This window comes from Rutilus rutilus (genome assembly GCF_951802725.1).
Source record: "Rutilus rutilus genome assembly, chromosome: 4".
NCBI classification, from domain to species: domain Eukaryota; kingdom Metazoa; phylum Chordata; class Actinopteri; order Cypriniformes; family Leuciscidae; genus Rutilus; species Rutilus rutilus.
Window position 1 is genome coordinate 33,338,374 of NC_140212.1, and position 26,057 is coordinate 33,364,430.

General features: G+C 40.2%; 2 protein-coding genes across 6 annotated transcripts in view; both read left to right on the top strand.

The window, feature by feature from the left end:
* The window catches only part of LOC311289721 (uncharacterized protein), a 58,905-nt gene extending 40,185 nt beyond the window's left edge, over positions 1–18,720 (top strand). For 3 of the 4 annotated variants that reach the window (XM_084407954.1, XM_084407956.1, XM_084407955.1), the window contains one exon: positions 9,345–18,720. In XM_084407954.1, coding sequence (XP_084264080.1) covers positions 9,345–10,579 — 1,235 coding nt within the window. In that variant the 3' untranslated portion in view covers positions 10,580–18,720. The remainder of the gene's footprint in view (positions 1–9,344) is intronic. The other variant, XR_014627207.1, reaches the window with a different exon arrangement.
* Positions 18,721–23,554: 4,834 nt separating this feature from the next.
* LOC311289703 (uncharacterized protein) overlaps positions 23,555–26,057 on the top strand; it is a 57,962-nt gene continuing 55,459 nt past the window's right edge. Inside the window, exons 1-2 of one of the 2 annotated variants that reach the window (XM_084407930.1) lie at positions 23,555–23,619; positions 24,354–24,562. In XM_084407930.1, coding sequence (XP_084264056.1) covers positions 24,415–24,562 — 148 coding nt within the window. In that variant the 5' untranslated portion in view covers positions 23,555–23,619; positions 24,354–24,414. Of the gene's footprint in view, positions 23,620–24,270; positions 24,563–26,057 lie in introns of those variants that run through there. The other variant, XM_084407931.1, reaches the window with a different exon arrangement.

Here is a 26,057-nt window from a genome sequence, read left to right on the forward strand (position 1 = left end):
TAATATCTTACTTGCATCGTGTCTGCACTTTCCCACGACAGAATTCGCAATCTGTCTGACTGAGGTGAGCAGCACATAGGTTGAACACAGCAAAAACTCCCGCGAATGCGCTTTTTTTTTTTCCTTCACCAGTAACTAATCTGATTGGTTATTGCATTATGAGCTCAACAGAGATTTGTGTGATTGGTTGTGATGCTCAAGGCTGAAAAAAAGTATAAAACGTAATCTTCTCTGTCTATCTATCGACAGTCGTAATAGATTAATATTGATTGTGTAGGAGATATTTTTTTAACCCTTGTCGAATATGCAGTTTTGTCCATTTTAGAGGGAACAGAGTAATTGTGTCTCAAAATGTAGCAATTTGATTTACTCATTACCTTCACATGGTTACCGTGACAACGCGCGTCCATCCCCACATTAGCTGTTCTTAAGATATAATCTTCTTGTATGACAAGAACCATTTCGGAATCAGATAATTGCTTTTTACGCATTAGAAAAACAAGACATTGTTATTTTAGTAACATGAAAAATCAAAAGGATTATACATTAATATCTTACTTACATCGCATCTACACTTTTCCTCGAGCGAATAGGCAGAATCCAGCCAGAATGTCAGAAGAAGGCAGAAAAAGGCCGCAGGCCGAGTGCCGTACTGAAGGCACTCGTTATTAAAGATTTTAAGAACTCTATAAAAACTCCATAGTAACCATCTTTGACAACTACCAACCACCTAGGCTAGTAACACCATAGCAACTACCAGAAATACCTTAGCAACCACCCTGAACACCATAGCAACGTCTAGAAACGCTCTAGTAGATCATAGAAACACGAAGGTGGTCTCGTTTCACTCAGGGCATCAAATGGCCAATCATGAATCACCTGAACACTTCCTAGCCCCTCCCTAGCAACCATTGTCGAGCACCTTAGCAACCAAAATCCTAGAGGGATATCTTCTATTCTGAATATCACAGAGGCATGGGAGTTGGTTTATATCATTCATACTGAAAAGCAGCCTTTGGAGTTTCATCATTAGCAGCTGACAAACCACTCCATAGCAACCAAACAGAGTACCCTAGCAACTATTTAGCAAGACCTTTATCTCTGTATCAGAGCATCGTATAGAGATGGGGGTTGGTTTATAAAATTCATAGTGACAAAAAGCCTTTGGAGTTTCATGATTGGCAGCTGCCAAGCCACTCCCTAGCAACCAATCAGAGTACCCTAGCAACCAAAATCCAAAGAGGGATATCTTCCAGTCTGAATGTCACAGAGGCATGGGAGTTGGTTTATATGGGAGAAAAATACAAAAAAAATAGTGACTGAGGTGAAAAGCACATGACATGAACGAGGCAAAAAGCCCCTGCGAACCCGCAGATTGTTTCTTCATCGGTAACTTATCTGATTGGTTATTGCATAATGAGCTCAACAGAGACTTGTGTGATTGGTGGTAATGCTCAACGCTGAAAAGAAAAGTAATCTTGCATGTGAGCATCTTTACCTGTAATGCCTCAACACTTTACTTTATTTTCATATTTCACTTCAAATGTGAATGTCGTTATCCATCCACGTTCTAATCCGTATATCTTGTCATGTAAACTGATCCTCTCAGCACTATATTTATTACACCACAAAATAACATGCTCAACATTTTCTGGTACATTACAACTGTCACATTTATCAGAAATGCATTTTTTCATTAAATACAAAGTTGACTATATAGATGGAAATTTTTAACCTTTTAAGTTTAAGAAGCAGGGCAATTGTGTCTCATAATGTAGCAATTTAATTTCCTCATTTCCTTCACCTGGTTAACAACCGCCTAGCAAAAAACGTTCCGGTCCAAACTTTCTCAAGCCAACTTAAAGTTTGTCTCGACGAACTTTCGCATCTAGTTAAGTTGGCTTGAGAAAGCCAACATATTGAAATCCTATTTAAACTTATTATTATTATTCTTCTGACCCTAAAAAAATATATATCAAACTCCTCCTAGAGCTTTAACTCTACATACTCCAAACTCGGCTCAGACACTCAAACTGATCTGACTCGGTATGCTATATCTTTTCAGACTGATCGGACTTACGGTTTTCCTAAAAATGACGATCAAAACTCGAAAAAACTCATTCAAAAACTCCCATTGACTTACATTGGGGAGTTCTAAAAAATTCAAACCGACAAAAATTTAAATCTAAACACCTTGAAGACTAAACCAAACTGCCGTTCTATATACTATATGAGCCAATGAGACTCATTTAAACTAATAAACTCTAAACTATAAACACTTATAAACTAATCAACTTATAAACTCATGAATTCATAAACTTATGAACTCTTAAACTCATAAATTAATAAACTCTGAACTCTTAATCTCATTTAAACTTATAAACTCTAAACTGATTTAAACTTATAAACTCAAAACTCAAGAACTCATACACTTATAAACTCATCAATTTATACACTTATAAACTCTAAACTCAGACACACACACTGAGTTTATGAGTGAGTGTGTGAGCGAGTTAGTGTGTGTGTGTGTGTGTGTGTCTGTGTGTGTGTGTGTGTGTGTGTGTGTGTGTGTGTGTGTTTGTGTGTGTGTGTCTCTATCTAACTTATTTATCTATCTGTCAAACTTCAAACTACTGTAAACTACTGTAAACTTCAAACCACTATAAACTTCTTTAGTTTAAATCTTCCAGCTCCCAAGCAACTCCATAGCAACCAAACTCGAGTACCCTAGCAACCGTTTTGTAAGACCTATATCTCTGTATCAGAACATCGTATAGAGATGAGGTTTGGCTCTTTTGACTCATGCTAGCAAACAGCACTTCCAACATACTACACATGCTAGCAGTGAATAGCTACATGCTAATAGTGATTAGTTAAGTGTTAAATCATGCCAAGATCATGCTAAGAACTCTATAAAAACTTCATAGTAACCATCTGTGACAACTACCAGCCACCTATTAACACCATATCAACCGCCCTGAATACCTTAGCAACCGCCTAGCAACACCATAACAACCACCCATAACACCCTAGCAACCGCCTATCAACCACCCAGAACAGCCTAGCAACCACCCATAACACCCTAGCAAACGCCTAGCAACCACCCAGAACACCCTAGCAACCACCTAGCAACCACCCATAAGACCCTAGCAACCGCCTAGCAACCACCCAAAACACCCTAGCAACCACCCAAAACACCCTAGCAACCACCCAGAATACCCTAGCAACCACCCAAAAACCCTAGCAACTGCCTAGCAACCACCCAAAAGACCCTAGCAACCACCCAAAACACCCTAGCAACCACCCAGAATACCCTAGCAACCGCCTAGCAACCACCCAAAACACCCTAGCAACCACTCAAAATATCCTAGCAACCGCCTAGCAACCACCCAAAACACCCTAGCAACCACCCAAAACACCCTAGCAACCACCCAGAATACCCTAGCAACCACCCAAAACACCCTAGCAACCACCCAGAATACCCTAGCAACCGCCTAGCAACCACCCAAAACACCCTAGCAACCACCCAAAATACCCTAGCAACCGCCTAGCAACCACCCAGAAGACCCTAGCAACCACCCAAAATATCCTAGCAACCGCCTAGCAACCACCCAAAACACCCTAGCAACCACCCAGAATACCCTAGCAACCACCCAGAATACCCTAGCAACCACCCAAAACACCCTAGCAACCACCCAGAATACCCTAGCAACCGCCTAGCAACCACCCAAAACACCCTAGCAACCACCCAAAATACCCTAGCAACCGCCTAGCAACCACCCAAAACACCCTAGCAACCACTCAAAATATCCTAGCAACCGCCTAGCAACCACCCAAAACACCCTAGCAACCACCCAAAATACCCTAGCAACCGCCTAGCAACCACCCAGAAGACCCTAGCAACCACCCAAAATATCCTAGCAACCACCCAAAAGACCCTAGCAACCGCCTAGCAACCACCCAAAAGACCCTAGCAACCACCCAAAATATCCTAGCAACCGCCTAGCAACCACCCAAAACACCCTAGCAACCACCCAAAACACCCTAGCAACTACCCAAAACACCCAAAACACCCTAGCAACCACCCAAAACACCGTAGCAACCACCCAAAACACAGTAGCAACCACCCAGAATACCCTAGCAACCACCCAAAAACCCTAGCAACCGCCTAGCAACCACCCAAAAGACCCTAGCAACCGCCTAGCAACCACCCAAAACACCCTAGCAACCACCCAGAATACCCTAGCAACCCCCTAGCAACCACCCAAAATACCCTAGCAACCGCCTAGCAACACCATAGCGACCACCCATAACATCCTAGCAACCGCCTAGCAAAAAAACGTTCTGGTCCAAACTTTCTCAAGCCAACTTAAAGTTTGTCTTGACGAACTTTCGCATCTAGTTATTATTATTCTTCTGACCCTAAAAAAATCTATATCAAACTCCTCCTAGAGCTTTAACTCTACATACTCCAAACTCGGCTCGGACACTCAGACTGATCTGACTCGGTATGCTATATCTTTTCAGACTGATTGGACTTACGGTTTTCCTAAAAATGACGATCAAAACTCGAAAAAACTCATTCAAAAACTCCCATTGACTTACATTGGGGAGTTCTAAAAAATTCAAACCGACAAAAATTTAAATCTAAACACCTTGAAGACTAAACCAAACTGCCGTTCTATATACTATATGAGCCATTGAGACTAATTTAAACTAATAAACTCTAAACTATAAACACTTATAAACTAATTAACTTATAAACTCATGAATTCATAAACTTATGAACTCTTAAACTCATAAATTAATAAACTCTGAACTCTTAATCTCATTTAAACTTATAAACTCTAAACTGATTTAAACTTATAAACTCAAAACTCAAGAACTCATACACTTATAAACTCATCAATTTATACACTTATAAACTCTAAACTCAGACACACACACTGAGTTTATGAGTGAGTGTGTGAGCGAGTTAGTGTGTGTGTGTGTGTGTGTGTGTGTGTGTGTGTGTTTGTGTGTTTGTGTGTGTGTGTGTGTGTGTGTCTATCTAACTTATTTATCTACCTGTCAAACTTCAAACTACTGTAAACTACTGTAAACTTCAAACCACTATAAACTTCTTAAGTTTAAATCTTCCAGCTCCCAAGCAACTCCATAGCAACCAAACTCGAGTACCCTAGCAACCGTTTTGTAAGACCTATATCTCTGTATCAGAACATCGTATAGAGATGAGGTTTGGCTCTTTTGACTCATGCTAGCAAACAGCACTTCCAACATACTACACATGCTAGCAGTGAATAGCTACATGCTAATAGTGATTAGTTAAGTGTTAAATCATGCCAAGATCATGCTAAGAACTCTATAAAAACTCCATAGTAACCATCTGTGACAACTACCAGCCACCTAGTAACACCATATCAACCGCCCTGAATACCTTAGCAACCGCCTAGCAACACCATAGCAACCACCCATAACACCCTAGCAACCGCCTAGCAACCACCCAGAACAGCCTAGCAACCACCCATAACACCCTAGCAACCACCTAGCAACCACCCTAGCAACCACCCAAAAGACCCTAGCAACCGCCTAGCAACCACCCAAAAGACCCTAGCAACCACCGAAATATCCTAGCAACCGCCTAGCAACCACCCAAAAGACCCTAGCAACTACCCAAAATATCCTAGCAACCGCCTAGAAACTACCCAAAAGACCCTAGCAACCACCCAGAACACCCTAGCAACCGCCTAGCAACAACCCAGAACACCCTAGCAACCACCCAAAAGACCCTAGCAACCACCCAAAATATCCTAGCAACCACCCAAAACACCCTAGCAACGCCTAGCAACCACCCAAAAGACCCTAGCAACCACCGAGAACACCCTAGCAACCACCCAAAATACCCTAGCAACCACCCAAAAGACCCTAGCAACCACCCAAAACACCCTAGCAACCGCCTAGCAACCACCCAAAAGACCCTAGCAACCACCCAAAATATCCTAGCAACCACCCAAAACACCCTAGCAACCGCCTAGCAACCACCCAAAAGACCCTAGCAACCACCCAAAACATCCTAGCAACCACCCAAAAGACCCTAGCAACCACCTAGCAACCACCCAAAAGACCCTAGCAACCACCTAAAATATCCTAGCAACCGCCTAGCAACCACCCAAAAGACCCTAGCAACCATCAGAAATATCCTAGCAACCGCCTAGCAACCACCCAGAATACCCTAGCAACCACCCAAAACAGCCTAGCAACCACCCAGAAAACCCTAGCAACCGCCTAGCAACCACCCAGAATACCCTAGCAACCACCTAGAACACCCTAGCAACCACCCAAAATACCCTAGCAACCACCCAAAAGACCTTAGCAACCACCCAGGACACCCTAGCAACCACCCAGAACACCCTAGCAACCACCCAAAATACCCTAGCAACACCATAGCAACCACCCATAACATCCTAGCAACTGCCTAGCAAAAAACGTTCTGCTCCAAACTTTTCTCAAGCCAACTTAAAGTTTGTCTCGACGAACTTTCGCATCTAGTTATTATTATTATTATTATTATTCTTCTTACTAAAAAATCTGACTCAAACTCCTCCTAGAGCTTTAACTCTACATACTCCAAAATCGGCTCAGACACTCAAACAGATCTGACTCGGTGTGCTCTATCTTTTCAGACTGATCGGACTTACGGTTTTCCTAAAAATGACGATCAAAACTCGGAAAAACTCCCATTGACTTAACATTGGGCATTCTAAAAAAATTCAAACTCACCAACCGACAAAAATTTAAATCTAAATCCCTTGAAAACTAATTCAAACTGCCATTCTATATATATTAGCCAATGAAACTCATTTAAACTAATAAACTCTAATCTCATACACTTATAAACTAATTAACTTAAATTTAATAACTAATTAACTAATAAACTCATGAATTCATAGACTTATGAACTCTTAAACTCATAAATTAATAAATTCTGAACTCTAAACTCATTTAAACTTATAAACTCTAAACTCAAAAACTTGTACACTTATAAACTCTAAACTCATAAACTCTGAGTGTGTGTGTGTGTGTGTGTGTGTGTGTGTGTCTGAGTGAGTGTGTGAGCGAGGTAGTCTGTGTGTGTGTGTGTGTGTGTGTGTGTGTGTGTGTGTGTGTGTGTGTGTGTGTGTTTGTTTGTATCTATCTAACTTATTTATATATCTATCATAAACTTCAAACTACTTTAAACTACTTTAAACTTCAAACCAATTTAAACTTCTTAAGTTTAAAGCTCCCAGCTCCCAAGCAACTCCATAGCAACCAAACTTGAGTACCCTAGCAACCGTTTTGCAAGACCTATATCTCTGTATCAGAACATCGTATAGAGATGAGGTTTGGCTCTTTTGACTCATGCTAGCAAACAGCACTTCCAACATGCTACATATGCTAGCAGTGAATAGCTACATGCTAATAGCGATTAGTTAAGTGTTAAATCATGCCAAGATCATGCTAAGAACTCTATAAAAACTCCATAGTAACCATCTGTGATAACTACCAACCACCTAGTAACACCATATCAACCGCCCTGAATACCATAGCAACCCCCCAGAACACCCTAGCAACCGCCTAGCAACCACCCAAAAGACCCTAGCAACCACCCAGAACACCGTAGCAACCACCCAAAAGACCCTAGCAACCACCCAAAAGACCCTAGCAACCGCCTAGCAACCACCCAAAAGACCCTAGCAACCACCCAAAAGACCCTAGCAACCGCCTAGCAACCACCCAAAAGACCCTAGCAACCACCCAAAAGACCCTAGCAACCACCCAGAATACCCTAGCAACCACCCAAAACAGCCTAGCAACCACCCAGAACACCCTGGCCACCACCTAGCAACCACCCAGAATACCTTAGCAACGCCTAGCAACACCATAGCAACAACCCATAACACCCTAGCAACTGCCTAGCAACCACCCAGAACACCCTAGCAACCACCCAAAATACCCTAGCAACCGCCTAGCAACCACCCAAAACCGCCTAGCAACCACCCAAAACACCCTAGCAACCGCCTAGCAACCACCCAAAATACCCTAGCAACCACCCAAAAGACCCTAGCAACCACCCAAAATATCCTAGCAACCACCCAGAACACCCTAGCAACCGCCTAGCAACCACACAAAAGACCCTGGCAACCGCCTAGCAACCACCCAAAACACCCTAGCAACCACCCAAAACACCCTAGCAACCACCCAAAATACCCTAGCAACCGCCTAGCAACCACCCAGAATACCGTAGCAACCGCCTAGCAACACCATAGCGACCACCCATAACATCCTAACAACCGCCTAGCAAAAAACGTTCCGGTCCAAACTTTCTCAAGCCAACTTAAAGTTTGTCTCGACGAACTTTCGCATCTAGTTGCCTTTGTTACTCTGTTATGTGTGGTGGTGTTGTCTTTTTTTATTTTTTTTATTATTTTTTTTTTTTTATTATTTTTTTATTTTTTTATTTTTTTTTACTTTGGGGTTTAGGTTGTGAAATATTAAGTTTAAGTTATGTTTGTATTTAAGAGGACTATGTTTGTTCGTTTGTTAAATGTGTTGTAAAATTCAATAAAAAATATGTTTGCAAGATTGAAGATTAGTCTGGGGAGTCTGCTCTGTATTTTCTACTGCACAAGATACATGATCAACGGGCATAGTTTAAATGACTCTATAGGCAATTGGATAGTCCTTCAACCAATCAGACCAACGATCCGGGTGACGTACTTTGAGCGACGCGAAAACTCCATGCAGGAAACGTGTCAACAAATGTGTTTGTTTGGAGCATTGATCAGCGGTTTGCAGAAGCAGCAATGGCATAGAGTGATTTTTGCAGGTTATGCAAAAAATAAACAAAATGAAAGTGAGTGGTATTTACACCCACTCGAGCGATTTGTTTGCTAAACTTAAGAAGCCATTGAACATAGTTGAGAGGTTAAAAGGAATTGGATTGACGGTCGTGCGAGAGCCAAAAGTGAGCCAAGTGGATAAGCCACTTTGTGATTGGTCCCCGCAGATTTGTAACGGAAGCAGGATACAAAAATGTACAGGTTTCCAGCCTGAGCTGCAAGGCGAAATCAAATCGCCGGCAGATCGGGCTGGGTTTACCCAGTCTAGGGTATTGTGGATTATTTATCAAATATAGTAAATAATTTTGTCTCTAATCTGTCTCAGACACTACAGATTTAACACCTTTTTCAAGTGGGTATAGGATCTAGTTGTATGTTGGTTTTAATGCTTTACATGTTTTAATGTCTGTTGCTTTGTGCCATTAAACTGGGGTTAACTTTTATTTTTCTTGTTTGCCTTAGACCTGATGGTGCTGAAAGAGGAGAATCAAGTACTGAATGAAATGGAAGAGAAAGATCAATGTGAGAATCGTCATGGTTTCACAACTGAAGAAAAATCTTTTAGTTGCTCACAGACTGAAAAGACTTCATCACAAGAAAAAGCTCAAAAGACAGAAACTGAAAGTTATTTCATCTGCCAACACTGTGGAGACAGATTCACTCGAAAAGCAAGCCTTAACAGTCACGTAAGCATACACAATAAAGAGAAGGGTTACACCTGCTATCATTGTGGAAAGAGTTTTGATCAACTTCATGACCTCAAAGTCCACATGGAAGATCACAAGGGAAATAAGCCATGCATCTGCCTACAGTGTGGAAAGAGATTCAGACAAAAAGGATACCTTAATAACCACATGAGGATTCACAATAAAGGGCAGCATTACCCCTGCCAACAGTGTGGAAAGAGTTTCAGTCAGCATAAAAACCTTGAAGTTCACATGGAAGTTCACATGGGAAAGAAGCCGTATACCTGCCAACAGTGTGGAAAGCAATTCAACCGAAAAGGAAACCTTAATAACCACATGAGCATTCACACCAAAGAGAAGCCTTACACCTCCAAACAACGTGGAAAGAGTTTTGATCAACATGGAAACCTCAAAGTCCACATGAGATCTCACTCTGGAGAGAAACCCTACACATGCCCTCAGTGTGGAAAGAGTTTCAGTCAACATGGAAAACTTGAAGTCCACATGAAAGTTCACACTGCAGAGAGCCCTTACACCTGCAAACAATGTGGAAAGAGTTTTGATCAACATGGACACCTTAAAGTCCACATGAGAGTTCACACTGGAGAGAAACCCTACAAATGCTCTCAGTGTGGAAAGTGTTTCAGTCAACATGGAAGCCTTGAAGTCCACATGAGAGTTCACACTGGAGAGAAGCCTTTCACTTGCAAACAGTGTGGAAAGAGTTTCAACCTAAAAGGAAATCTTAACATCCACATGGTAGTTCACACTGGAGAGAGCCCTTACACTTGCGATGAGTGTGGAATAAGTTTTACTATGAAAGGAAACTTTAAAAGGCACATGGTGATTCACACTGGAGAGAAGCCTTTCACCTGCCAACAGTGTGGACAAAGTTTCAACCGAAAAGGAAACTTTAACATGCACTTGAAAACTCACACGCGAGAAAGCCGTTCTAGCCGTTTTTCTGTATGTAATCGTGCTCTATCTCCACAAAATGCAGAAAATGTCTAGTTTAGTTTTCTTCCGGCTACGTTTTATTTTTCTGGCTGCTCTCTTAAGGGCCCGAGTGTGCTCATCGTACCACAGCGTTGGACTGTTTTCTTTAATCTTCTCTAAGCGCAATGGAGTAACTGCGTCTAAAGTGCTGGAAAAGAGAGTCAAAAGTTTCTGTCACTATCGACTTCTATCTGGGAGGCTGAGGACATGAAACTGATCAGGAATATAACTAATAAAGCAATCTTTAGTGGCAGAAGTGATTGTTCTAACATTTGTAATGCAGAGTAAATAAACCTTGTAACCTTGGGTAAATAAAGTATTCACGAGACTAGATAATGATCCGAGATGTCATCGCTCTGCTGTAGAATTTCAACGGCATCAACATTGATTCCATGTGATAATATTAGATCTAGGGTATGATTATGACATTGAGTAGGTCCTGACACGTGTTGTCTAACTCTAATAGAGTTAAGAATGTCTTTAAATGCCAATCCCAATGCATTTTTTTTGTTATCTACATGTATATTAAAATCACCAACAATTAGGACTTTATCTGCAGCCATTACTAACTTTGATAGAAAGTCAGGAAATTCTGTGATAAAGTCTGTATGGTGCCCTGGTGGCCTGTATACAGTAGCCAGCACAAATGTCAAGCGGGATTTATCATTTACACTAGATAGTGTTACATTAAGCAAGAAATTATCTGAAGGTATTACTATAGATTGCATTAACACCTGTTTCGTTACGTTTTTATAACAGTAATATTGTGGGGTGGACTCATTTAAAGTAATGTAATCGTTTGGTTTTAGCCAGGTTTCTGTCAAACACAGCACATCTAGATTATAGTCAGTAATCATATCATTAACAATAAGTGCTTTTGAAGTAAGGGATCGAATGTTCAGCAACCCGAGCTTTATTATTTGTTCATCTGCATTATATTGTTTTTTTGTTTGTTGAACATCAATCAAATGTTTACCCTTAAATGGGTTTGGGAGTTTTTTGTATTTCCTAGTTTGGGGAACAGACACAGTCTCTATAATATCTAGGTGAAAGTCTCTATGTGATGGGATTTATCTGACCTTGGTGACGTGAGACAGCTAGCGGACGGTCGGTTTAGCCAGTCTGTCTGCTTCCTGACCTGAGCCCCAGATTGTCATGGTTGAGCTCTAAGACTATGTGCCATATTACATAATTTCCTAGTTCGGAGAACAGACACAGTCTCCATATGAGGATATCTAGGTGAAAGAGTTGGGCTTTATCTGACTTCTGTGACGTGAGACAGCTAGCAGACGGTAGGTTTAGCCAGTCGGTCTGCACAAAAGAAGGCGTACGTCGCTCTCTACGCAATAATTGGTATTTATAAAAAGCAAACTTGACGAGAAAATGTGCGGTCCTTCACGCATACTCTGACCCAGGCGTATGCACAAAAATGGGTGAAATGAGAAATTGTGGCACCATCGGCAGATGGAAGAAACACGTGAAAGTATGTGAAACTGTAGACCGTTGTGTAAAAGAAATGGCAATACTGCCTCTCATAAATAACATGAAGACTTCACAAAGCAAGTCTTACAATTAACAGCCTGCACGAAATTACATTTGCACTGAACTATTTCCCATTTCCACGTAGATTATAACCGACATCTGTAGCTTGTCAGATGCAATTAAATGGTTGAAAATAAAATGCCCCATATCACAATGCGTAATGACGCACAATGGCTGATCTTGCGCTCTTAGAAGATGTGTCAAATGGAAGGATTCGGAGTGTATCTTCAGACAGCAAGAAGACTTGCTGGCAAACGAGGACGAGTGGCTTATGAGCCGGTTGCGACTTCCTCGAGCCGTCCTGTCGGACCTCTGCGGTCTTTTGGGCCCAGCGTTACAGAGGAGCACTCGGAGGAACCACGCCGTGCCAGTCCCACTTCAAGTCCTAACAACACTAGGATTCCTGGCGACTGGCACTTTTCAGAGGGAATTGGCTGACAGGTCAGGTATATCTCAGCCGACCCTTAGCCGGGTAATGCCAGACGTGTTAAAAGGCATAATAGCTTTGTCCCATGATTCCATAAAGTTTCCATACACAGCGGGTGAACAGGCAAACAAGAAAGCTCAATTTGCAGCTATGTACGGTTTTCCAAATGTAATCGGTGATATTGACTACACTCATGTTGCTATAAGGGAACCGAATGTTAATGAAAATGCTTTCATTAATCGAAAGCATTTCCATTCAATCAATGTCCAAATTATTTGTGACGCAGACATGTTGCTCACTAATGTAGTAGCTTGGTGGCCTGGGTCAACCCATGACTCATTAATTTTAAGACACAGCAGTGTTGGACGCAGACTCGAGGCTGGTGCTGTGCGTGATGGCTGGCTTCTAGGTACGTTTGATTAATAGACACTTCACATTTTACTGTACTTCACTGTCTTAACCCTTTCACTATCCTTGCAGGGGACAGTGGATATCCCCTCAAACAGTGGCTGCTTACGCCTTTCCTCAACCCACATAGTGCAGAGGAAAGGCACTACAACATGTGCCACAGCCGAGCTCGCGCTATAGTCGAGCGCACCATCGGCCTGTTTAAGGGCAGATGGCGCTGCCTCGATTGCACTGGAGGGAAGTTATTGTACACTCCTGAAAAGGTGTGCCAAATCGTGCTGGCATGTGCTGTGCTACACAATGTGGCACAGCTTAAAAACGTGCCTCTACCCCCTGACGCCGATTGCTGTGTTGGCCCCGACCCTGACCCCCATCCCAAGGCATTTGAGCCAAATGCTGCTGCTGTGCGCCAGCGTTTGGAAGTGATGTGTCGCTTGTAAAGGCAAGGCAAGGCAAGGCAAGTTTATTTATATAGCACATTTCATACACAATGGCAATTCAAAGTGCTTTACATAGAAGAAATTAAAATAATAAAAAGAAATAAGAATAATTAAAACAGTTTAGAAAAATAAAAAATAAAATACAGTACAAACAGTCGGACGAACATTGGCACAGTGCTCATTCAGTAAATGCATAGTTAAACAGATGTGTTTTGAGTCTGGATTTGAATGTGACTACAGTAGGAGCACATCTGATCTCTTCTGGAAGCTGGTTCCAGCTGCGGCTGGCATAATAGCTAAAAGCGGACTCGCCATGCTTAGAGTGAACCCTTGGTATTTCAAGCTGATATGATCCTAATGATCTGAGTGATCTGTTGGGTTTATATTCAGTGAGCATATCTGCAATGTATTGAGGTCCTAGACCATTGAATGATTTATATACCAGTAATAATACTTTAAAATCAATCCTAAATTTAACTGGGAGCCAGTGTAAAGACCTGAGGACTGGTGTGATATGTTCATATTTTCTGGTTCTGCTCAGAATCCTGGCGGCAGCGTTCTGTATGAGCTGCAACTGTCTTATGGTCTTTTTGGGAAGGCCAGTGAGGAGTCCATTACAGTAATCCACCCTGCTGGTGATGAAAGCATGCACAAGTTTCTCTAAGTCTTGTCTGGAAACAAAGCATCTAATTCTTGCAATATTTTTCAGATGATAGTATGCTGATTTAGTTATTGCTTTGACATGACTACTGAAACTAAGGTCTGACTCTAGTGTCACACCAAGATTCCTGACTTGATTTTTGGTTGTTTGACCCCTAGAGTGAAGGTATGCGTTCACCTTGAGAACTTCATCTTTGTTTCCAAACGCAATGACTTCAGTTTTGTCTTTGTTTAACTGAAGAAAGTTTTGACACATCCAACTGTTGACTTCATCAATGCATTGGCACAGGGAGTCAATGGGGCTGTAATCGTTAGGCGATAGGGCTAAGTAAATCTGTGTGTCGTCTGCATAGCTGTGGTAAGCAATTTGGTTCTTTCTCATTATTTGGCTCATTGGGAGCATATACAGGTTGAACAGGAGTGGCGCAAGAATTGAGCCTTGAGGGACTCCGCATGTCATGGATGTCCACTCAGACTTATGGTCTCCTATACTCACATGATAACCTCTCCCATCTAAGTATGACCTGAACCATTTTAGGACTATCCCAGAAAGCCCCACCCAGTTTTCCAGCCTGTCCAGAAGTATGTTGTGATCGACAGTGTCAAATGCAGCACTGAGGTCGAGTAGTACCAGCACTGATAATTTGCCTGAGTCAGTATTTAAGCGAATATCTTTTATTATCTTTATGAGCGCTGTCTCTGTGCTGTGGTGCGGTCGGAAACCAGATTGAAAATTGTCAAAGTATCCATTCAAGCTCAAGAATTTGTTCAGCTGATTGAAGACAACTTTTTCAATGATCTTGCCTATGAAAGGAAGATTTGAGATCGGTCTATAGTTGCTTAAAGGTGCAATGTGTGATATTTCTGAGGATCTATTGACAGAAATGCAATATAAGATCCATAACTATGTTTTCAGTGGTGTATAAAGACCTTACTTAATGAACCGTTATGTTTTTATTACCTTAGAATGAGTCATTTATATGTACATAACCGCGGCCACCCCTTCTATGAAGGTCGCCATATCGTGACGTCATGTTTCTACCGTAGCCGACAGCGAACAGACAGACGCGTTTCATCACTAACTTGAATGAGAAGCAGCAGAAAAAGACGCGGCTTCCTACGTCGGCCACCGTAGCCTCTCATTCGAGTTTGAAATTTCAAGGAAAGGCCGCGAATTATTGACCGATTGCAATTCGCAAATCTCACCACTAGATGCCGCTAAAAATCACACACTGCACCTTTAATATGGTCTTATCCAGATTGCTCTTTTTCAGGAGGGGCTTGACAACTGCAGTTTTTAGGGAGTTTGGAAAACTCCCAGAGAGAAGTGAAGCATTTACCACTGAAGATCTGCTTCTAAACTGTTTAACACACTTTTGAAAAACGATGTGGGAAGTGTGTCAAGAGCGCAGGTTGATGTTTTAAGGTGCTGTACGGTTTCTTCCAAAATTTTGCCATCAATTTCTTTGAAATCAGACATAGTAACTACTTTCTCAGGTGGTTTGATCTGTCTGACCCCAGCGCAACTCAAGGATGTGCTGATCACCTTTCTGATATTATTGATTTTCTCAGAGAAGAAAGAAGCAAACTCACTGCACTTGTTGTCTGAGAGCATTTCACTGGGAATCTGGCTTGGGGGGTTTGTCAGTCTCTCTACAGTAGCAAAAAGAGTGCGTGTGTTGTTTAAATTGCTGTTTATAATATTTGAGAAGAAAGTCTGTCTAGCTTTGCCTAGTTCCATATTGAAAGCATGAAGGCTGTCTTTGTAGATGTTATAATGGACTACAAGTTTTGTCTTCCGCCACATGCGCTCTGCTTTTCTGCATTGTCTTTTCATATTTTGCACTGCTGTTGAGTTTCTCCAAGGTGCCTTTTGTCTGCCACTCTTCTTCCTGACTTTCACAGGAGCAATATCATCAATTACACCTTTAACTTTTGAGTTAAAAGAATCAAGGAGAAAATCAACAGAGTCTGCAGATATGCTTGGTGTTAAAGATATAGCCTTCATAAATAGGACACTATTCTCATTTAAGCATCTCTTCTTGACAGACACAGATCTAGCTTCAGTGGCAGGAGAGATCAATATATCAAAGAAAATACAGAAATGATCAGACAGTGCTACATCCTTAATAACAATCGATGAAATGTTTAGACCCTTACTGATAAGTAAATCTAAAGTGTGTCCACGATTGTGTGTGGGTCCATGTACATGCTGAGTCAGATCAAAAGTTTTTAAAACAGTTTTGATTTCTTTTGCCATATTGTTTTCTGCATTATCTATATGGATGTTAAAATCTCCAGTAATGGCAAAACAGTCAAACTCTGAGGTAATTGTTGATAACAGTTCTGTAAAGTCCTCAGCAAAGGCTGGAGAGTATTTTGGAGGCCTGTAAATAATGAAAAGTAAAATGCGTGGAGCACCTTTTAACACAATACCCAGATATTCGAAAGACAAGTAATTCCCAAATGATATTTGCTTACATTGATAGATATCTTTAAAAAGAGCAGCTAGACCCCCACCTCTCTTAGCAGCTCTGCAGACACTCATAAAAGTAAAGTTAGGAGGGGCTGCTTCATTGAGGATTGTTGCACTGCAGCTGTCTTCTAGCCAGGTTTCATTTAGAAGCATAAAATCCAGGTTGTTTGTGGTTAAGTCGTTGACTAGAAGTGATTTATTTTTAAGTGAGCGAATGTTTAAAAGAGCTAACTTAACAGACTTACTTTTCCCCACAGCAATATTAGTTTGACGTGTAATAGGCACCAGATTAGTTGGGTTTGCTGTACGGCTATTGAAGGCCTTAGACTTTATGTCATGTAATAGAACAGCAATAGAGAAAGATACAGGCACACTGGGTTCCCGCTTGTTTTGTAAACATTTGATAAAGTTACTGTTATCAAAACGGGGACCCGACACATATCACTGAGAGCTGGTATCAGTTGTTTTTGGTTCACCTCGAGCAGAAGGAGGAGGGTGTGGGCCCTGGCGTTGTGGCAGAGGCCGAAGAGCTCTCACAGGAGGAGGGGGAAGGCGAGCTGGGCCCGCAGGCTTTGGTGGTAGTGGTGCCTGTCTTTTTTTAGTTGGTATCTGGGGGCTTGCAGCAAAAGAGTGGGATAGTCTGGTTCCAGCATGCACCAGTTCTTCCATTTTCTGTGAGAAGCACAGTAGTGGCGTTGCAGGGGAGAGGGAGAAAGTGTCTGGTGAAAGGGGCTGTTGCTCTGGTGTTATAGGAGGCTGTAATATGCTGTCCTGGCTTCCCTGGCTGTTTTCCAGGAAGTCGTCCTTGGGTGCTGAATCTTCAAGCAGTTCTGATATGGCTGTCTGTGGTGAGCTCTGTGTGCAGGGCTCAGCTGAGATTGTGTCCGTGAGCAGAGGTTGTTGTGGCGGAGTGGTGTTATCATGTCCATTTTGCTGCTGAAGTGAAGTCCCGTGGTCATTCATACTGTGTCCAGGTGTGTGTGTGCCGTTCAGATTGAGTGGATTGGCACAAACCGCAGAAGGATGATTTAGGGAGAAGTAGATATTGTCCTTTAACACTCTTGAACCAAGTTTGTTTGGGTGATGGCCATCCCGATGAAACAGTTGTCGTTGACTCCAGAAAAGATTGAAATTGTCAATGAAGTTCACTGCTTTTATATTGCAGGTTTTTTGCAGCCATGTATTTAGCCCAAGCAACCGTGAAAACCTGTTTGTTCCTCTTGCTGGGAGAGGTCCACTCATGAATGTTTGAACTTTCAGACTTTTAAGTGTTTCAAAAAGTTAATTGAAATCCTTCTTAAGGAGTTCTGACTGCTCTTTATGAATATCATTCTTCCCCACATGTATGATGAGTCGATTAGCAGTCTTATGTTTCATCAGAATGTTCTGAAGTTCCCTGTTTATATCAGAAGTTGTTGCTTGTGGAAGGCAGCACGTAGTTGTATCCCTGCTGCTAATGTTTCTGATTATGGAGTCCCCCAATATCAGAGTCCTGGGCCCGGCTGCGCTCTGAGCTGAGTGCCGCTGTCTGCTCAACCTTGAGCGCCAGTTAGCATCAGTGTTAGCTACTGGCCCATTCAGTCTGTGTTCGATCACATTCATCACATTTGTGGATTCCTCATTTACATTCATTAGTACTTCAAATCTGTTCTCAAGATGTATAGGCAGTGGTGGCAGACCAGTGTTTGCAATCCTTGTCAGAGCTGTATCTGGGGTAGAGGATGCTACTGCGGTAATATGTGATGCTCGTGACAATCTGATGTCTCGAGTGCCTTTGGGTCTCGCTCCCTGTTTGTGCCATCGATTAGTAAGTCGATCGGCTTGTTTCTCTACCTGTCGAGGAGTACTAGTTTCATGGGACTCACCGGTATGCTGAGGGTGTCCATGACGAAGCTCTGTTGTGTGCTCCGTCTGGTTTGGTGGTCCCGTAAATAACTTTGTTTCTAGAACTGCAATCCTTTGTAAAAGTCTGTGGCAGTTGGTGCAGCAAGTAGATTCCAGAAGAGGCATTTTCTCTTATCCTTTTAGGCAGTTGTGTTTTCCTTTCCCGGAATGTAAGCTGGTCGGGTAAAAGAATTCTCAGTTTTTGTAGTAATCCAAACTTTGTCGTATGAGCACTGTGCTGATTTGCTGAAGTTAAAATTAGGTGATAAAAGGAAATAAAATAAAGGAAATAAAATATAGAAAAAATAGGAGATAAAATGTAAAAGCGATAGAGCAAAACGCGGAGCAGTAAGCAAGAGCGTCCGAACAGTAGCTGAGCAGGAAGTGTCAACAAAGAACAACAAAAGGTGTGGAAAAAATATATTATTTATTCAAGAATTCCCTCATTGTGCAGTTTATTTCAGTTAGGACAGTCTTGATTTCGCCCAACTCCTTGGCCAACTCTCTGATTGAATTAATGACTTCCCTCTGCATTTCGAGGACTGCATCGGTGAGGACACGTCCGCTGCTGGAGGGTTGAGAGCCGCGTATCGTGGAGATGCTGGGTCCAGACGGCTGCTCAGCTGCAGCGTTGTAACCACTGGCCCCGCTGGAACTCCCAGCGACTGAAATAAAGATTGTTCTATATGAATAAACTAATCGTGTAGCCTACATACATGTGACTTGACTGCATTCATTTTACTTATTTCACTTACCTGTGTCATCCGGTGCATCTGGCGCGTCAGTGTCCCCCTCCACCTCAGTCACCACTCCACTTAATAGGGATTCCCCAATAACTGCCGCCAGTCTTTCATCAATAGGGGTCAGCTCCGGTGTCCCCTTTCCCCCACCCGTGGCAGACACACTCTGGCGATGGAGCGCTAGACGCTTTTTTGCCTCGACTTTGTTGTCCGACCATTTCTTTTTTATTTTGGCCACGGTCCGAGGTTGTGAGGCTGCAGCATTAACGGCGTCTGCAACCTTTTGCCACTCAAGTGCCTTTTTGGCATTAGTAATGCCCACACTGTGCCCTTCAAACAACATTTTTCTCCTCTTTTCCACCTCACCAACGATAATTTCTACTTCACACTGAGTGAAGTTACTTTTTTTTTTTTTTTCTCTGTGTTTGCCATGATTTCGCAGTCGATGAATATTAACTTGTGGGCGTTTCACGGACTATTTATGGGCAACTATGGGCGTGACATGAAGCCGCAAAAGCTGCGCTACATTTAGAATTGATTGTGATTTATTAAGGGAAAACTGCGTAGGATGTGTGTGCGCACGGTTTTATAAATGTAGTCAAAACTTGAAATATAAATTCTCAGAAAATGCATTTTAATACCAATATATTGAAACCTGTTTATATATCCATACTACCTTAATAAAGGAGTCCAGACATTAGAAAAATATCAGTCTACACATTAGTTTTATATTTAATATGAGGGAAATATTTGACACAACATGACACAAAAAATCTTTAACTTTTAGGTGGCATAATATTTTTTTGTAATTCTATGAATTACACTGCGCAAACCTACCCAATACTACCCACCTGATGAAGAAGGGTTGGCTCTTCACAGAACATAAAATATTCATTTTATTTTATTTTTCGTGTTCGCATTTATGAGGAAATGACAATATTACGGACGTGACAGTTCTCGGTTACCTCGAAGAGAAAAGAGACCTCAAAGAGAAAACACAAAGCCTTTCTTTAAAGTTAATTTCATTTTGTATTAATTGTATCTTAATTTTAATCAATGTATCATTAACCAATTGCCTGGATTTAATAAATAAGAATGATTTTTATTTGAATATAGCAAACAATAGATAATCACGACACAGAGGTGCCGGCGCGTGAACTGTCTCATAAATGAACCGAAACTCAGCGTATAAGCTACTTGCCTCACATACCTGAGAAATACATCTATAGAAAGCTTGAAATGTCTACTTTTAAACAGAACAATTCAAAACAAAAGAAAACAGACTGCTCTCTGCTAATGTAATCCATATGAAATGTGCATTTCTCTCTGGCACGTTCACTACTGCGAAGATCGCAAGTCAGCATTGTCAATTTCATCTTTGCAGCCGACACTGACACAGAAAAAACTTGTTTATTAATAATATTAATTTACTACTTGCTATATTTGACATATTCATTATCATTCCTTTTGCCGTTTTTTTTTGTGACAGCTTTTAGGTGCTTTATTGGCAGCGGCACCCTTACATGTTACATGAACACGTCACCACCGCATCAGCAATTTGTCATGTTGACAAGCGTTGTTCAAGAAAACAATATAGAGACCATGATTTTCCTACTAACAGAACTGCTTGCTAAAATACATTAACAAATATTAATGTTTATCATATATAGGAGTCACAAATCGCAGGTTTCCTCCACAGTCAGTTGAAGTGATTGACACTATTGTCCATAGGTGTGAGTCGCTCACAATCATGAGCTTTATGTTTTGTGTCTAAATGTGCCGCAGCAAAACAGTACAATGACAAAATCACTTAAATAGGCGCTTTACATTTTGCTTTGAAACCAAATCTTCCTCCATCTTGTCATCAAGAGTGAGGTGAAATGGGCGAAGTGAGGTGAATTCTGACTCCTGCTTCCGATCTGTACTGCGACTTTCGTTTGGCTCATGCTTTTTTAAGCAGACACGTTCAGTTTTTCATTTTAGTGTCTGTTCTCTAACTGAACTAAATGATTGTATTCCTATCAAATCTTTGCTTAGTGGCAGCAGACTTGGTGAACATCCCAAATGGCATTTAATTGAATATATAAATATGTGCCATGCATTTTCCTTTCAGTAACAAAATAAATGTGATGAGAAAAATGTGCTGTGAATACTTGTGCTGTTGTGAGGGATTCTATTCAGGGGGTTGAATAACTTTGAGACTGCAAAAGTCATTAAAAGTTGCATTTTCAGTTGAATTTGGGGTAACCACTTTAAGCATTTGTTGTGTTGAGCCATTTCAATTACTTTTGTTCATTACAAACCAGCTGAAAGTACCAATAAACCTGATTTGCAATAGGGGTTGAATAATTTTGATTACAACTGTGTGGTTTACAAATAACGGTACTATTTGTAACGATATTATGCATTTGTTACTCTGAAAACCCATTGTTTTTTTTCCAACATTGATGATTTGTTTGAGTACCATTTTGTCAAGCATAAAAAGATATTCTGATGTGTGGCAATCTTAAATGAATTTTCACTAATTTTGATTGCATTCCCTTATTTCCTTAAAGTGCCCCTATAATGCTATTTTAAAGTTTCCTAATGTTTTGGAGTCTCCTTCAACAGGTTTACATGCATCTAAGGTCAAAATTTTTTTTAATTTTCTCATAATATACATTTGCACATCACCACATTTTCAATGATTTTCAAATCAGTCTCTCTAAATCCCTCCTTTCCGCGAACTACTCTGCTCTGATTGGCCAGACGGCTCAGTCTGTTGTGATTGGTCTACTACGTGCGTGTCGAAAACAAAAACGCCCATTACCATAACAATGTCAGCTCTGCTTGTCCTGAGGCTCCTAAACTGTAAACTAAACACAGTTAAGAACAATGACGTCGATTTTACCATATCAACCCGAGTGCGATGATGAAACCCTGGAAGAACTAGTTATTCAACCCGAACCTCCATCGCAAGGACAACTCAAGCAGGACGTTTCTCAGTTTTACTCAGTTTGAGGTACATTATGAGATGTTGTAACTGTAATTTCTCACCATCAGCATTAACAAGTGCATGTCCATTGACAAACTGTAAATAAATAAGTACAAGTAAAATAATCAGAGTATTTTTCTAATTTATTGCGGTGAACATGTGGAAACAATAACAGTATCAATAATGAATCAATAACAGTGCATACATTAGCCGAGCAAGCGGTGTGCGAATCCTGCATTGAACTCCGAGATTTTGAGAAGCAGTCGTCAGTGAAATAAAGGGAACACAGCAAAAGTTTAGGATTATACTCCTGTGGTATTGTGGTAAAGACTAATTTTAACCACTGATTCTTATATATATATATATATATTTTTTTTTTAAATAAACCTCATTGTTGACTTCTATCTCCTTGAGCTGTGCTGGTGTTAATAAATATATCTATATTTTTTTGGTTACATTTCTCATTTAACGTTATCTTCTACATTTCCTCCAGTTCATCTTGTGCCTCGGCCCATTTATTAAAATTGCGATATTCACCAAATAAGTAAAATTACATGCAAAAATCATCCATTTAGCCAAGTAAATAGCAAATGTTTACAATAGCAGTATCACTCTGTGTCACTGTGTGTTAGTATGCTTACCTATGTTTATAGGTAGAATGGTGATTAAAATGACTGAAACTACCTCTGCATTAAAGGCTTTTATTGCACACCTTCCAGCCAATCATAATCCAGTATTCAGGCAGACTATGGTTTAAGTACAGATAACATCATAAGATTTTGAGGAAACATTCCAGGATTTTTCTCCATATAGTGGACTTCAATGGGGTACAACACATCGTGTAATCACATTGAAAGGTCATGTGTGACGTTTACAAACCACACGTGCAAAGACTAAGTCATACACCATTTACAAAATAAATAAAAGGCGAGTTTTATTTGAGATTGAGATTGAGTTTTTCGCCCTACCCTACATTTTTTAAACGGAACACACAGTAACCATTTTAAGTACTCCATTCAGACAGACAAAAGCAATGTAATATCATTTACATGCACTTTAACCAAATAAAGTTGAAATTTGATTTTATTTAATGCCCCAATATTGTGGAGATATTGAGATGAAATAAGACGAATATATCTAATAGTTAGATTACACATTCAGATCAGACATTTTGATCTACAAATTCCTAAAGAGTTTAAAATATTCTAAAGTTTTTTACAACCCTTTGTAATTTGAAAGACCAAGATTATTGACCTTATCCTTGTCTGAATATCATTCACGCTGGCTTATATTTTGGTAAGAATCTCTGAAAAAAATCGTAATGGCGTTGATAGAATTTGGAATCTCTGAATCTTAGATTAATATTTGAATGTGTTTTATTGCATGCATATTTCAAATATTTCATAGTTGTAGCATGCACGCAGGACTTTTATTTTGGTGTGGTGATGTGATGTCATAAAGCTGCGCCACGCTCCTGCATCTGATGAGATTCCACTGCAGAAAGGTTTGTGTTTTTTACCATTTTAAGTGTTTAAATTAAAGCAACCCGTTCAAACAGTTTATACAATGAAATGAATGAATTACTGGTAAATGTAACATTGTGTATGTAATAACACGGATGAATGTTGTTTTTATGGGTAAAGAGCATTCATGCATGAGTAACTAAATGTCTCATTTTGCTCCCTTTATCGAGAATCAAAAATTTAGATACTATATACAAATTCAGTTTGTATGATTTTTGTTCTTTTATTCATTTATGTTTTGAGTGGTTTTTGTTTAATCATGTGATTTAAGTCGTCACCTTTATATAGAACTTTTTTACAATTCAAAGCAGCTTTACTGTGATAATAAAATAATGCAATAAAGTTTGTTTCTACTGTACGGCAGATCTAGAAGAATATAGCGTCGTAGTCCAGCTTAAATTAAGTTCAGTGATGGTTCTTTTTTGATGGTTCAATAAAATTTATATATATAGCTGCACTGGAGAAAACAATGATGTTATTGTCTAGTTCAGTTCTAATATAATGGTGTAAAAACAGGCAGATTAATAATATTGTTGAATATTATAAGTGTCCCTAACTAAGCAAGCCAAAAGCAACAAAGGCAAAGTCCATTAACTCTCACTCTGACTGACTCTTACCAGTTTGCTGAACTACTGAACTAGAGCTGATTGAGACGCACGCAGAGATTTATTGTGGATTTATTTTTCTTTCTGTTAATTACTCTCATCTTAAACAGGACAAACACACAGAAGAACTCCTGGTGAAGCGACTGAGATCCACGTGACACTATTATAAAGATGGCGTTTATTAAAGAGGAGAGTGAAGACTTGAAACAAGAAGATATTGAGGAACAAACAAAGATGGCGTTTATTAAAACGGAGAACGAAGACATTAAGATTGAAGAAACATTCAGTCTGAAACTTGAAGATACTGAAGAACAAACAGGTTAGTTTCTTTCGAAAGTTGAATTTAGTCTTATCTGAATTTATTTGATCCCTATTAAAATGTCCAGCTCTACAGAAATTAATGATATTTTTGAAGAATATCAAATGAGTGTCCTTATTAAGGTAGTTTTATTTTCCCGGGTCACCTCATGTGGACGGACATGTTGAGATCACGTGACCAGACAAATGCTAACGTTGCCTTCCACCTGAGAAGATTCGACTTCCATTTGTTATTACGACACGCATTAAACTAGGAAAAATAATACAGAAGTAGCCTTTTACAATTACTTGTGACATTAAACCCAAAATCTACTTCTAATTTAAAAACACTGAAAACCATATTACTTAATTTTACACCAGTCTCAAACAAAATTCTTATTTTGTATAAATAAGATACAATGGCTGGGGGTTATTTGGCAACAAAAAAGAACATTATTTGAAAATGATTTTCCTTGAAACTAATGGTGCTTGAACGCACTTGAACGCCACCACAATGGCGTAAAAACCAGTGGGGAGCTCGGGATTTTCTCTAAGCTCCGATCTTTACGAGTTGGGGGCATCAGTGATTAACATGGCGGAATACACAATACGTAAAGGTATTTAGCTGTGATATTGTCAGGCTTTTCTATTTACAGCGCAGTTAGCTAATCACCAACACAGAATATGATAGTATTATAATATAACTATGCAACATGTAACGATGAGTTGGCAGTGGCTTCATAAATGAATTAAAAACATAATAATACAAAGTACACCTGATGCACATTTCTTTGTTCTTCATTTTCTAGAACAAGAGTTTAAGAACTTAATGTATTTTTGTGTAATTAATTAAGAGAAAGTACTCCGCCATCTTGCTCCGACGAAAGTGACTTGAACGCACATGCCGTTATAAGCACGACTTCCCACCTCGTACGTACGAACTTCCGAGGAGGACTTGAACGCACCATAACTAGTAACGTATCTGCCATTGCCACTAGCCCTGGACAGGCTCAGACTACAGATTCTGGTCGGCTATTTGAAACCCCAATACCAAGAAAGGTTACTCACTACAATATGGTGCAAACGTAACATTTATGCTGCTTTTGATATCAAGTTTTGCTGGTTAGCTTTGTCCTTGACAGGGTCCAAGAGGACCTACAATCTAAAACATGAAATCTCTGAAATTTTGTTCAAAAGAAATAATTGTAAATTAAATACTAGGAAATTAATCTAAAATAGGAAGTATACAAAGACAGTAGTGCTGGAATCCATATCACGGTATTTTTCAAAATGATACCGGTTTCACGGTATATGACGGTGTGTATATATTTTTTTTTTCAGGCATGACTGGGTGTTAACCACATTTTCTACTGATTGAGAGATGCAATACTGCAGTAGATTGACCTCTTGTAATGATTAACATCATTTTTTTTATTAGCTCATTATTTTTTACATCTTGTGTTCACTCAATATCCTCGATTTTCTCTGTATCAGCTTCCTTTTCTGCTTTGTCCTCT